Genomic DNA, 13,582 nt, shown 5'->3' on the forward strand with positions numbered 1-13,582 from the left:
TGTTAGGGTGCTGTTCATCTGGACACTGCTGTCATCACTCCAAGGTCATGTGGAATTGAGGTTCCCCAGTTCAAATCTATGCCTGTCCCTAACCCAGAGTTCCAAGCAAGTGACCCCGAGTTCCTGTGAAGGTACAGGGTGCAAGTCTCAATCAGCGCGAACTTCTATGACACATGAGTATTCATTAAGCTTGTTTGCATTTTAAAAAGACAACAGAGGTTTCTTTATCTTATCTGTAGATTTTATTATGTGTATGCTTGAGTAGCTGCATGTACGTATGTACACCACATGTATGCCTGGTACCTGAGGAAGCCAGCAGGGGGCGTCGGCTCTCCTGGAACTGGAGTTACAGGCAGTTTAGAGCCACCATGTAGGTGCTTGGAATTGAACCCAAGTGCTCTTAACTCCTAAGCCGTCTGTCCGGCCCCAAGGTTTCTTTTTAGCTCAGAAAGTAGGTAATTTATTGGAAGTTAACGTACTATTAACGACGCCTTTTAATGATGGCTGATATTTTACACATTACACTTCCTTTAGAAAACTGGGTCGGGGCATTACACCCTCTAATAGTTCACCGCTGCCAATGGAAAGCTGAAAGATGGAGGACCAGGTGAGCTCTCAGATGGGTCAGCTTCCACGTGACTGCAGAGTTCAGGACTTGTCTGATGTCAACACAGAGTCAAATGCTGTGGATAAAACCTTGCAGATTGCTTGGGCTTGCTCCTGCATTGTACAAAGAGATACATTGTTGCAAATATGACCAAAACACATTGTACAGGATGCCCAAGGAACTAATGGACAAAAAGATGTGAGAACAGAGTTGACACATCTCTCCAGAAACTTTATCCACCACCTCACGTTGCCTCCCTCCGAATCTACACTTCAGCACCTGCCCCGCCTTAAGCTCTCCTGAGACAGGCAGATGTAAGGGCTGCTGCTAAGCCCTGAACGGGAGAAGACGGCAGCTCAGGAGTGGAGGGAGTGCTGACCCAGCCCAGGTCAGTGTTACTCGGCAGGAGCAGTCTCCAGCCTGTCTGAGTCGCTACTGGAAGGGTGGGTATTCGTTCTGAGGACCGCCACTGAGGAGAGCATTTGCTCAGCCCTAGACAGCTGTGGGAGAGTCAGAGTCACCCTTTCACTGTTGAGCAGGAACGAGCCGAGCTAACTCACCAGGCTGTTACACTGGTAAACCCACAGGCTGTATTCTTCATTGCTTGCATCTGTGGTCTTGAGTGCCAGCAGGCTCTTCCCGGCTCCCAGGCCATCGTCATAACACACCATCCGGATGATTAAATACAGGGCATGCCTATGCAGAACGCCCTGCGGAAACCGCAAGACCTCCTTCAGGAAGCTGGGACATGGCTACCAGTGTCTCTCAGTTCTCGGGAAACACGCTCCCCACACAGAACACATTGGGAGGCTTGAAAGGGCAGGACCGTGGATCTGGGTGAAAGAATACACAGTTTCCCAGCCCAAGGGACACCAGTATGCCTAGTTATGGGGTGACTTGCTTTCAGAATCACACTCTCCTGTTTAAACCCAGAGACCTAGGAGCAAGGTCATCTAAGCTGTCCTCATCTCTGCCCGTCCTCCACGCCAACCAACAGCTACTTCCAAATGACATGGGGTCCCTGCATGAAACACACCAGGGGCCACACATATGAGAAATACAAATGGAGCCCCTGTTCACCCTAAGGAGTGGGCAGAGATTAACACCCCCTAAGACACAGGAGACCCAAGTCCAAGTGTACCCTTAAAGGCTGGGGGTCCCGATTTCCTAGAAAGTACTTCCCGAGCGCTGCACTTACATGCTGATCCGTGGTTGAGACTTTTATGCCGTACTTGGAAACACCCAGAATAAACTCCTCCTCCAGGGGAACAAAAGGCAGCTTTCCATCTTGCTTTAAAGTGAAATAAGTCATACCACAGGCATTAAAACGACACAGTCATCTTAAGGTTGATTGTTGCTTCTGGTATCTGGCTATCGAAGCTTCCGACCCTTTAGAGTTCAGTCTATACAAATATTTCCCCCAAATTCAGATCCTATTTACTCCCTGTGTACTGCTCTGTCCTTTTGGGGTGTGAACCCTAATGGCAAATGGAGATCCTAGCCACAGATCTTAGTGACATTAAAATATTTACACTGTTAAGTCAGGAGTGGCACAAGCTTTTAGTCCCAGCACTCGAGAGCACAGGCAGAAGGATCTCGTGAGTTCGAGGCCAGCCTTGCCTATAGTTCCAGGACTATGTACCTGTCTCAAAACAAGCAAAACAAAATTTACACTATTTAGGTTTACAAATCCTCAAAGCTCATCTCATGTCAGGACAGGGAGTGATCAGGGAGCAGGCAACGTCTTTCTCACAGTCGATTTCTGTCTGACTGCTGAGATACATCTTGGTAGCTGCAGCTACCAGGGCTCAGGATGACAGGCTGTTGATGAGTTAACTTCTCTCATGAAACCATCCATCAGCAGTCTGAGCTGTCCACAAACAGAACAGTGGGTGATAACTAACTGATCATCCCCCACCCCCGGCAAATCAGCCAGTCTCGTCTACCTAAGAATGCTGGAAATGATGAATTACAGTAATGGAGCCATGGCCAGATGCTTCAGTTCTTGGCCTTCCCAGCATTAGTAACACCCTGCCAATCACTTCTCACGTATCGAAGACTCAAAATAATGCCACTGTCAATAACGGCATTTTATCAAACAAAAGCTCTGTGGTGGATGAGTAATTCAGCCATTCTTACAGGGTGAAGGGAGTGCTAATATAATTTTGAACATGATAATATAATTTTGAATGTCTTTCTGTATAATGCTTTGTCACTTATACTTGTATTTGAATGACCATATTTGTTACTTATACTTTGAGTGACCATATTCCAAGCTAAAATTGGGGATAACTAATGATCTCTACCAAAAGTTCTGCCAAACTGCAAATTAGATTCACTAATTTTCCTTTTAAGTAACTTCCTTTATGGCCATAAAGATAGGAGTCATATCTAATACTCCCAGTCTCCATGACTTAAGAGATTTTAGGTTCTCTCTATGTTGTTCTGGCTGTTCTGGAGCTCTTGCTATGTAAACCATGATGGCCCTGAACTCATAGACATCTACCTGTCTCTGCCTCTTGAAGTGTAAAGTGTAACTGTACAGATCTTATAATTTTATTTTATAAGCAGTATGGCATTATCTTAATTTTTCTCCATATAGATTTTTGTAAGATACATATTTTTTTAGTGTATGTGGGTGTTTTGCCTGTATGTATGTATGTGTGCCATGAGCATGCAGTGCCGGAGGAAGCCGGAAGAGAGCGTTGGTCCTCTGGAGCTGCAGCTACAGGTGGCTGTGAGCTCCATCTGGGTCCTGGAACAGAACCTCTGCAGGTCCTCTGCAGGAGCAGCCAGTGCTCTTAACCACCAAGCTACATCTCCAGCCCTACAGTGATTACTTTTTTTAATTGACCTGACCTCACCTAGTGTATTTTTGAAACCTCTCTCACGTAAATTCTTGATGAAAATGGAGTATTAAAAAAAAAGAGAGAAGATACAGGCCGGGTGTGGTGATGCACACCTTTAATCCCAGCACTCAGGAGGCACAGGCAGGTGGATCTCTTGAGCTCAAGGCCAGCTTGATCTAGAGTTCCAGGACAGGCAGGGCTACATAGAGAAACCCTGTCTGGATAAAAAACAAAAACAACAACAAAAGGTATTTTTGGTCCATGTCACGAGTTTTTAAATCTGTGAAACCCGTTCAGTAGAGTAAGGCTTTGACAGATTGTTTTAGAAGAATCTACGTCCAAGCAGTGAACGCAGTCAGTTCTTCAGTAAGCCAGGAGACCAGTCAAACCCATAGAGTAAGAAGTTCTGTGCCTGGAGAAAGAAACTTTTCTCCTGTGAGGCTCCATCTCCAGGTGCCTTGCCAGTCTGTGACTCAGGCTGCCCCAGGATGAGATCGAGGCTTCAGTCAAAGATGGCGGGCACCCTGCAGTGGACCCGAGGGTAACATTTTCCTTCAAGGCTGGACATTCAACACCATCACAGCCAGAGGTTTCAACTAGAACCAGGTTTTGCTCTGCCACTCACCTGGGCGACATCTATATAATTTATCAGGTCCAGTGGTCCTTGGAGACTCTTCCCCTGAGACAGGTCCAGTTTCTCGATGGCACCAACATACTTTATTCGAAACTCGGCACACGTGTCTAAACTGTTGCTCTGTCCTAAGATCACAACAGACTTGAAAAGCAGTGCCTACTTCCCGGAACATTTTCTCTCTTTAAAAGATTTATTTTTATTTTTCATGTACAGGTGTTTTACCTGCATCTGTATAAATGTAATGCAGTGCCTGAGAAGGCCAGGAAAGGGGGATGGATTCCCTGCACTTGGAGTTGCAGACAGTTATAAGCTGCCATGTGGTAGCTGGGAACTGAACCAGGACCCCTCTGCAAGAGCAGCCAGTGCTCTTAACCTCTCAGCCACCCCCAGTCCATTTCATTTTGAGATTTTTTTATTATTATTATGTATACAGCATGGATGACAGCAGGCCAGAAGAGGGCACCAGATCTCATTACAGATGGTTGTGAGCCACCATGTGGTTGCTGGGAATTGAACCCAGGACCTCTGGAAGAGCAGTCAGTGCTCTTAACCTCTGAGCCGTCTCTCCAGCCCCCATTTCATTTTGAAACTCTCACTCTGTTCACCAGGATGGCTTAGAAGCCCAGAGCTGCCCGTCCCAGCCTCTCAGAGTCCTGGGATTAAAGACATACTCCACGTTAGCTTTTTATTTTATTTTTTACTGGTTTTTGAGGCAAGGTCTTACCATCTAGCTCTGGCTAGCCTGGAACTTACTATGTAGACCAAGCTGGCCTCAAACTCATAGAGATGCACCTCCCTCTAAGCACTGGGATTAAAGGTGGGCACTGCCATACCTGGCTCCACTCCCAGCTGCTTAGTTACAAGTTTCTAAATGAAAGATTTCTTGATATAATACGGAGGAACTTAAAATTTTATTAAGCTTTTTCCTCAATGACTGACTACACCAGATATATAAAAGCATCAATAATGGGGCAAATGAGCTGATAAGCTTCATTTCAAAATAAGCAAAACTGTAAAAGCCAACTAGAGAGTGAATGGTAGGTACCTTTATCATACATAACTACTACTTTGGGTTCCTTTTTATCTCGTGATTCAGGACACCCGTTCTATCATTCAATCAGAAATGCCAACTTCTTTTTTTAAGTATATGTAGAATAATGTGAGAGGTCCCTTATCAAATGGCAACAAAATCTAGCCAGTTCAGAAACTCTCACAAACCACTTCTGACACCTGCCATGTTAAGGAAGTACAGCTCAACCGTTTCCACTGTTTGAAAACACTGCCAGCCTTTAACACCTGGAGGTAAAGATAATAAATTTTATGGGACAACATTATCTTGGGTAAAATGAAAATGAATGCAGTGCATTTCCAATGACCAGCTATTTACAGAGCTCGGTTAGGAGTCGCCTAATTTCTAAGGAGCTACCAGTTTCAGGAGGTTGTAGAACTGCACGTTTGGGACACACGTCCTCATTTCCTGTGTGTCCCTTGTCATCTCAACTAGGGTATCTGGAGGCAGCCTTTGAGGTTAATGGTTCCTAAACCCTTCACCACTCACACATTCGCCCAGTTCCCCAAAACACTTAAGCCCAAGTATAATTCAGTCCCCGCTGCCTACTAAAAAGCTGCTTTGAAACTGCTTAGTCATTGGCACGGATGTTTTCGAATGCTTGCCCTCAGACCCACCGAGGACACTTTGCCTACGTGCCTTTGGAGAGGGCTCCTACCGCACAACACTTTCCCCGTCTCATCAAGTTTCTGAACTTCCCAGAAGTGGCAGAGGAGAGGGAGGAAAACCGAGATAGAAGGCCTTGCTCAGCCACCCAAAACCACGAGAGTAAACACAAGATCAGTCACCAGGTCACCGGGCCCCTCATACCTGAGCTTTTGGTGGAGTCGGTATCGAGGCTGGCGACGGTGCTGGATCTCGAGAGACCACCAAGGCTGGAATCCACGGACTGCGAAGAAACACAGTAAGACATATGTCTTCTCTGAGGCAAATTCCTTGTGAAGCTGAGCTAACACACAGTATCTGGTTGATTATTCTGGCAGACGGACGGCAGCTGAAGACATTTTCCACAGCAAACTTCAAAAGCCACGTGACACGCGACTGCTCTTGCAACCACACGACACCGGGTGCACGTGATGTCAGCATCTTCAGTCTGAGGCTTGGCCGTCAGCTCCCCTCCCTTACTCTGCCTTACACTTGGAGCCTTTGTGACCCCCTCCTCCTGCTGTCCTGTTCTTTCCATGGAACCACAAAAGAACCCTGTGCCGGGCGGTGGTGGCGCACGCCTTTAATCCCAGCACTCAGGAGGCAGAGCCAGGCAGATCTCTGTGAGTTCGAGGCCAGCCTGGGCTACAGAGATCCAGGAAAGGCGCAAAGCTACACAGAGAAACCCTGTCTCGAAAAACCAAACAAAAAAAAAAAAAAAAAAAAGAACCCTGTGCGGAAAGCCAACCACTGAGCAATGGACATCCCTGTCTGACACCGAGAGGAACCGAGTCTCCCCGTGCCTAAGCCGGCTCTCTGCAACTATTCCCTCTAGTTTCTGGCCCACAGCAGGCCCGGGGTTACGAGACAGCACGGCTGTCAATGTGAACAGAACGACAGAACTGGAGGCCAAAATTTCAACGCTGTAATTAGTTCCACCGGACTCTACTGTCCATACCACTCATTTCTTTAGAAAGAGCACTTTCTGGAAACCCTGCTTTAGAAGGTGAGTGTTTCACAAAGTCACTGGCACTGCCAGGCGACATTCAAACAGTCTCTGGTACATGCTGTGAAGGAAATATCGTTAGGCGCACAGCAAGCCCTAGACTCCAAGAGGTCTCACCCCTCAATGCCTGCAATTTCTATCATTTAAAAATAATATTTTATGGGCTGCTGAAATGGTGCAGCTCTTCTAGAGGACCCGAGTTCAATTCCCAGCACCCAGAGCAACTCAGAACTCACCGTAACTCCAGTTTCAGGGTTCCAATGCCTTCTTTTGGGCTTTGTGGGTCGCCACACTCACCTGCATGTAACCCCTCCCCCATTTGTATACAGATAACTAAAAATAAATCTTTAAAAATAAATTAAAAAAAAAAACATTTAGAGCCAAGCATTTTGGCCCATGCCCCTAAGTTCAGCACATGGGAGGTAAAGAATCAGGAGATGAAGGTTATGCTACAGGACTCCTTGCTGTGACTTTGGGGCCAGCCTGAGCTACCTGAGACCCTATCTGAAGGGGGAGAAAAGACGCTGCATACGGGTCCCTGAGGTAAGGGCACTTGCTGCCCAGGCCCAACAACCTGAGTTCTACCCCCACAATCCACATCGTGGAAGCTGTGGTGGTGTGAACAGGAACGGCCCCCACAGAGTCATGTGTTTGAATGCTTGGCCTGCAGGGAGTGGCACTATGAGGAGGTGTGGCCTTGTTGGAGGAAGTGTGTCACTGTGGAGGCGGGCTTTGAGGTCCTATATGCTCAAGCTACACCCAGCAGGCAGTTCACTTCCTGCTGCCTGCAGATCAAGACTCTAGCTCCTTCTCCAGCACCATGTCTGCCTGCACGCTGCCAGGCTTCCCACCATGATGATAATGGACTAACCCTCTGAACTGGAAGCCAGCCCCAATGAAATGTTTTCCTTTCTAAGAGTTGCCATGGTCACAGTGCCTCTTCACAGCAATAGAAACCCCAAGACGGACGCCTAGAACCAACTCCTGCCAGTTGTCTCCCCCACCTCCACACACGTGCTGAGGCACACATGCACCTCGATCGTTCAAACAAAAGTGTATTCTAATGAGACCCACTCATAGCTTTAGTCCATTTTGTTGAGTGAATTTAAGAATTTCGGACAATTACCAAAATAATAAAATCAGAGCAAACACAGAGTGCCAGGTAAGGTGAAGAGTCGGATCTGGCGTGGCCAGGACTGTGTGCGAGCCGTTTAGGAGTGCCGTCCTCATTGCTCTGTGCTCCTGCCCCGCGCATGCGCTCTCTCTCACCTTGCTCTTGGTCTTAACTGCTCCTGTCCCACCCCGAGCATGCGCTCTCTCACCTTGCTCTTGGTCCTCTCTGCACCTGTCCCACCCCCGCGCATGCGCTCTCTCTCACCTTGCTCTTGGTGCTGATCTCACTGCTCTGGGAACTGCTGCTGCTGTGTCGCTTCTTGCCTTTGCGAAACATCTTTCACCATAGCTTGATCCAGAGAAGATGCCCTGGAGGAAAAGGAAAAAGTGTGTGCAGGGTTGTCAAGGAAATCAGCATCAGCAGTGAGGTGGTGGTGGTGCACGCCTTTAATCCCAGCCCTCGGGAGGCAGAGCCAGGTGGATCTCTATGAGTTCGAGGCCAGCCTGGTCTACAGAGTGAGATCCAGGACAGGCTCCAAAGCTGCACAGAGAAACCCTGTCTCGAAAAACAAAAACAAAGATTTTACAGAATGTCTGGAGCGCTCAGAGTGCCTGCTGCTTTTCTAGAGGACCTGAGTTCGGTTCCCAGCACTGACATCAGGTGACTTACAACCACCTGCAGCTCTAGCTCCAGAGGATCCAGTGTACTCTTCTGCTCTTTGATGGCACCTGCATACCTATGGTGTATACACACAAAAACACACATACACATCAAATACATACATACTTACATATATACATACATACAATTTACAAACAAAACAGGGCAGGAGAGTTGGCTCAATGGTTAAGAGCAGTTGCTCTTGTAGAGGACCTTGTAGGTTCCCAGCACCCACATGGCAGCTTACAACAGTCCATAAGTCCAGTTCCAGGGAATCTGATGCCTTTTCTGGCCTCTGTAGGCACCAGACACATATGTGGCTCACAAACACACATGCAGGCAAAACATTAATACACATAAAAATAAATAATTCTTTTAAAATATTTACAAAAAGTGAAGGAACAAACCAAAAATCCCTGTCTGTATTGATAGGTGAAAAGTACTTTTTCCCAAACTAACACAAATCGCCCAGTTCTCAAAGATCCAGGTGCCTTACTTTTCAGGTGATTCAAGATTTGACTAAAATGCATGACTCATTATAACCAAGACCCTGAGATCCAGTAACCTCAGGCACTTGGTGGAGTGGTAGGACTAAGAGTTGAAAGTATCTACACATCCCAGATAAAGACTGTACACCAGCATTGGCACCCCAACCCCCAATATTTTGAGACAGAGTCAAGCTGGCCTTGAACTCAATGTATGACCTAAGATGACCCCAAACTCCCGATCCCACCTCTACCTCTACGATGCTGAGATTACAGGCATGCAGCAGCAGGCCCTCTTCCCCAGCCCTTGAGACAGAATCTGGCTATGTAGCCCAGGCTAAACGTAAACTCATGATGCTCTTGTCTGAGCTTCCCAAGGGCTGCGATGACAGGCCAGGACTACCATGCCTGGTGAATGTGCATTTTTCTGTTCATAGAGAAAGCCTGGAAGTAAAAATCTGACATGAAAAGCACTCCTAGGTGTCAGCTCCTCATCTTCCCTGCAACAAGAAAAGGCAGGGACTTATAGGAAGGTGGGGTACGGTCTACATTTTGTAGATGAGGGAGTCTTGACCCACTTTTCAACTCGGAATTTTTGGGTAAGACAATCCTGACACATTTTACCCAATACTGATCTCGACAGATCATGCTTACACCAGACCCAAACACTCACTTGTGTTCTCCAAGGTTCTACACACAGTGATCTGCTCAGGAGCTTCCCTTCCCGATGCGCCACACCCCTTCCAGGCTGAGCAGTGGACCTAGCAGAGGAAGGAAAATGGGTAGTGGGTAGAGGACCGGAAACAAGCCCGGAGCTCCTGCTGGTTCCTGTAGAGCCCTCTCTCAGCCCACCTGCTAGGCTACTTGCCATGGCAGCCCGAGCCTGAGAGTGTAGAAAACCTCTCACCCAGTCCTCTTCTCAACGCTCACTTTATTTGTAGCAAGAAGGGCTGACTCACTCACTCAGTCCTGATTAGAAAGAAAATGGCTCCCACAGGGAGAGGCACCATTAAGAGGTGTAACCTTGTTGGAGGAAGTGTGTCACTGTGGGGGTGGGCTTTGAGGTCGCCTACGCTCAAGATACCACTCGGGGTCACAGACCATTTCCTGTTGCCTGCCTGCAAGATGGAGGACTCTCAACTCCTTCTCCAGCACTGTCTGCCTGCACGCTGCCGTGTCCCTTCATGATGGTAAAGGACTAAGCCTCGGAACTGTAAGTGAGCCTCCCTAATTTATATGCTTTCCTTTGTAAGAGTTGCTGTGGTCATGGTGTCTCTTCACAGCAATAGAAACCCTAAGACAGGCAGGAAGCACCTAGGTGCTGGGGACTCAGGGCACAAGAACAAAGCTGACCCAGCAGTGTATGTGTGTGTTTGATGTGTGTGTATGTGTGTGTGTGTGTGTGTGTGTGTGTGTGTGTGTATTGCGGGGATGTGTGTGTCCACTTTTAGTGGGAGTGAGTAGATAATAAGAAAAATCAAACTATTGGAGAACAAACATTCCCATGAGGAAAACTCAAAGAGAAAAGGGCAGGGGCAGGAGGAGAGAGTGTCCAAGGCCTGGCAGCCCACAAGAAAGCATGGTTTGAGTGTGACCGTCTATAGAGGTGTTTCCAGAGCAGTCAAGGATGTGGCCAGATGTCTGCTCTACAGACCTCCGCTGGACACCCGCTATGGGACTAACCGCCTGGGGTGGGCGCAAAGAGTGTGAAAGATCATGCAGAAGTTGCTGCAAAGCATGACTCCACACCCAAAGACGCCTGCAGTGAGGGACTGACGGCAGCAGAGCCCTATTCCCAGGCCTGTGCCAAACTAGGTTAGTCCAGCAGCACCATGAAGTCGTCTGTGATAGTTCAAGTACTGGTTGATGACCCCCTTGGGCACATTATATTTTAGTGCAGACCTCTTGGTATCTACAGAGGATCGGTTCCATAACTACACAAAATGCCTATAACCTACACACACACACACACACACACACACACACACACACACACACACACACCCCTACCTTCCCATATACTTTAAATCAATTCTAAATTATTTAGTGTAACTTGGCAAGAAGTCGCCACTGAGCTGAACCTCAGGTTTACATCTCATGTAAGTGCTACAGAAATAGTTGTTATGATGGGTTATTTAGGAAATAATGATAAGGGGGAAAGGCTCCACTTATTTGGTACAATGGAATGTTGGTCTTCTTTTCACAATGCAGCTTTAAAAATCTGGCACAGGGCCTTGGTGTCACCCCTTTAATCCCAGCACTAGGCTCTCTGTGTTCAAGGCCAGCCTGGTCTAGAGATTGAGTTCCAGGAGACCCAGGGCTACAGAGAGAAACCATGTCTCAAAAAAATGAACAAACAAACAAACAACATGTCTCAAAAAAAAAACAACCAAAAAATAAATAAATGATTATCTGGGGTTGTTTGAATTTGAGGATGCAGAACTCATTAGAGATGGAGTTATGATTACATATATAAATAAATACTTTTTATATTAATTTAAAAAGTTACTTAAAAATAAAATCTGGTTCTCTTGTTAGTAGAATCCTGAAGCATACCCACAAACCCTTGGCAATGATTTGGACATCACTAAGGCCTTTGCAACATCTCCAAACTTGCTTCCCGGCATGAATCCAGGAACTGGAGGGGGAAAGAACTGCTTGGTCTTTGGTATCTACTGCTATTCCGGATGCAGGTACTTAAGCAAATTATCGTTGCTTCTAAATTATTCATGCATAAAAGTGAGCCTGGGGATGCTGTCCACCAGCTGGATGTTTCACAGGTTCATCAAATGCAAACCTGCCAAAGGCTGAACATACCCCCCTGCCTCCAGACGAGCTCCTCCCTTGTCTCTCCTACTCAGGCAATTAAGCCATCACTGAAAGAAACCAGAAAATCATCAATCCCTCATTGCTCTTCAGCCCCCATATCCAATGAAGCACCAGGATCCCAGAGTGCACTGTCACCAGCCCCACACCTTTGCTGGATTAATGACATTCTTTTCATCGCAAATGTGATGAATCCTCAATCTGTAGAAAATGCCCAAGTACACAGTTTGACACATTGAAGGAATCCACAGATCCACTGAAGATACTTGGTGGATTAAAAAGCCTTTACCTTAGAAACAAAAACAAAACAAAACTGTGGGTGTGTAGGAGTTGGGTTCCCTGAAACTGGTGTTAAGCCACTGAACACGGGTGCTTGGAATCGACCTTGGATCCTCATCAAGAGCATTCTCTTAACCACTGAGCCAGCTCTTGGGATAAGTGGTCTTGTCCTACAGGGCTTGTGGCTCTAAGATCTGCCCCCAGAGTTTAGCCAAAAAGATGACAAAGATTTCTTTCAAACACAGGTCAGAGACCACTGTTAGCCTGCTGGAAAGCCTTCACTGGTTCCCCACAGTAACGGACTAAAGGTCAAATCTCTCCGGCAAGACACTCAAGGTTCTCCACCCACCACCTGCTACACCCTCAGTTCATCTCTCAGGAACGCAAAGCCGCCTCGGTTCTCAGCGGTGCTATCCATGTTCCCAGGGTGCTCTTACGCTGTGCTCCAACCTCTCCTCCCACAGAACTCTCCATTTTATGTCTCTTGCCAGCTACTCGCCTCTCAGAACTTGTTTCAGGCCTCTTCTAAGAAAGCCTTCCTTGGACTTCTAGGTTGGACTAAAGGACCCACATCTTGAATGTCGATCAGATCACAGCATTAAAATATGCCATCTTCTATTTAAAACTCTCGCTCTCTCAACTAACTAACTAGTCCAAGGCGGGGCTGGGGTTGTTCTCGGTGGATAGACAGGTTAGCGGAGGGTCCCGAGAATTGCCTTGGGAAGTGATATCCCAAACACAACTAGTACTAAAACATCCAGCATCGCCAAATGCAGCACCAGGCGCTCCAAAAACCGCTAGTCCTCACTCCCGCCCATGAGGAGCAGCGGGTCCCCGGGTCCTCTGCGCCTCCGGAGTAGTGGGAACGCCCAGCTGCATTCACAGGAGGCAGCCAAGCCAGAGATTCGGTAACTTGTCCCACCTCACAAAGTTAACTTGGGGACCCAGACAAGAGCAGGCGTCCAAAGCTCTTTGCACACATGCCTTGCACAAGTGAGGATGCAGACAGCCAACTCCAACCCCAGGGTCGGGGTGCAGGAGCAGTCTGAGCGAGGCCTCAGGGCCCTTGCTGAGCCTGGTCCTCGGGGAGGCGGGCGGTGGACCTGTCACGGGAACGCGGGTCCCTCCCTGACCGGGCACCGAGGCTCCTCTTCCTTTCCCCGATTTGGCCTCAGTCGGTGCCTCCGCCTCGGGGCGTGGGGCCTCGGATGGCGGGCTCCGGGGGACCCCACCTCCCCGCGCCACCCGGCCCGGTTCTCACCTCCCCGCCTGGGTTCGTTCGTCCCCGGACCTCTGGCTCCTCGCAGGGTGTAGGATGGTTCAAGCAGCGGCAGCCGGGCGGCTACTCCGGTTCGCAATCCAGCTCCAGCTTTGCCAGTTCCCCGGCCCCGGTCCTCTAGGCCCCGCC

General features: G+C 48.0%; 1 protein-coding gene across 2 annotated transcripts; it reads right to left on the minus strand.

Annotated features, from left to right (window-relative positions):
* Positions 1–476: 476 nt before the first annotated feature.
* Positions 477–13,567, minus strand: Itgb1bp1 (integrin subunit beta 1 binding protein 1). Of its 2 annotated transcripts, XM_052745824.1 has the most exons (8): positions 13,436–13,567; positions 9,743–9,830; positions 8,189–8,292; positions 5,970–6,048; positions 4,082–4,215; positions 1,806–1,898; positions 1,168–1,317; positions 477–720 (listed from the first exon to the last, which is right to left on the minus strand). In XM_052745824.1, exons 3-8 carry the CDS (start codon positions 8,258–8,260, stop codon positions 649–651), a joined length of 600 nt encoding a protein of 199 aa, XP_052601784.1. In that variant the 5' UTR covers positions 8,261–8,292; positions 9,743–9,830; positions 13,436–13,567; the 3' UTR covers positions 477–648. The 2 variants fall into 2 exon arrangements, with proteins under 2 accessions (XP_052601784.1, XP_052601785.1); XM_052745825.1 differs by lacking the exon at positions 9,743–9,830.
* Between the last annotated feature and the right edge of the window lie 15 nt (positions 13,568–13,582).

The sequence above is a fragment of the Peromyscus californicus genome, unplaced genomic scaffold (assembly GCF_007827085.1).
Source record: "Peromyscus californicus insignis strain IS unplaced genomic scaffold, ASM782708v3 Scaffold_1__1_contigs__length_55948999, whole genome shotgun sequence".
Classification (NCBI taxonomy): domain Eukaryota; kingdom Metazoa; phylum Chordata; class Mammalia; order Rodentia; family Cricetidae; genus Peromyscus; species Peromyscus californicus.

Coding starts and splice junctions, on each gene's coding strand:
- Itgb1bp1 (XM_052745825.1), bottom strand. CDS start 8,260: ATGTTTCGCAAAGGCAAGAAGCGACACAGCAGCAGCAGTTCCCAGAGC. Junction 4,216..5,969: donor CGACTCCACCAAAAGCTCAG/GTATGAGGGGCC, acceptor TTGTGATCTTAG/GACAGAGCAACAGTTTAGAC. Junction 1,318..1,805: donor TCTCAACCACGGATCAGCAT/GTAAGTGCAGCG, acceptor CGGTTTCCGCAG/GGCGTTCTGCATAGGCATGC.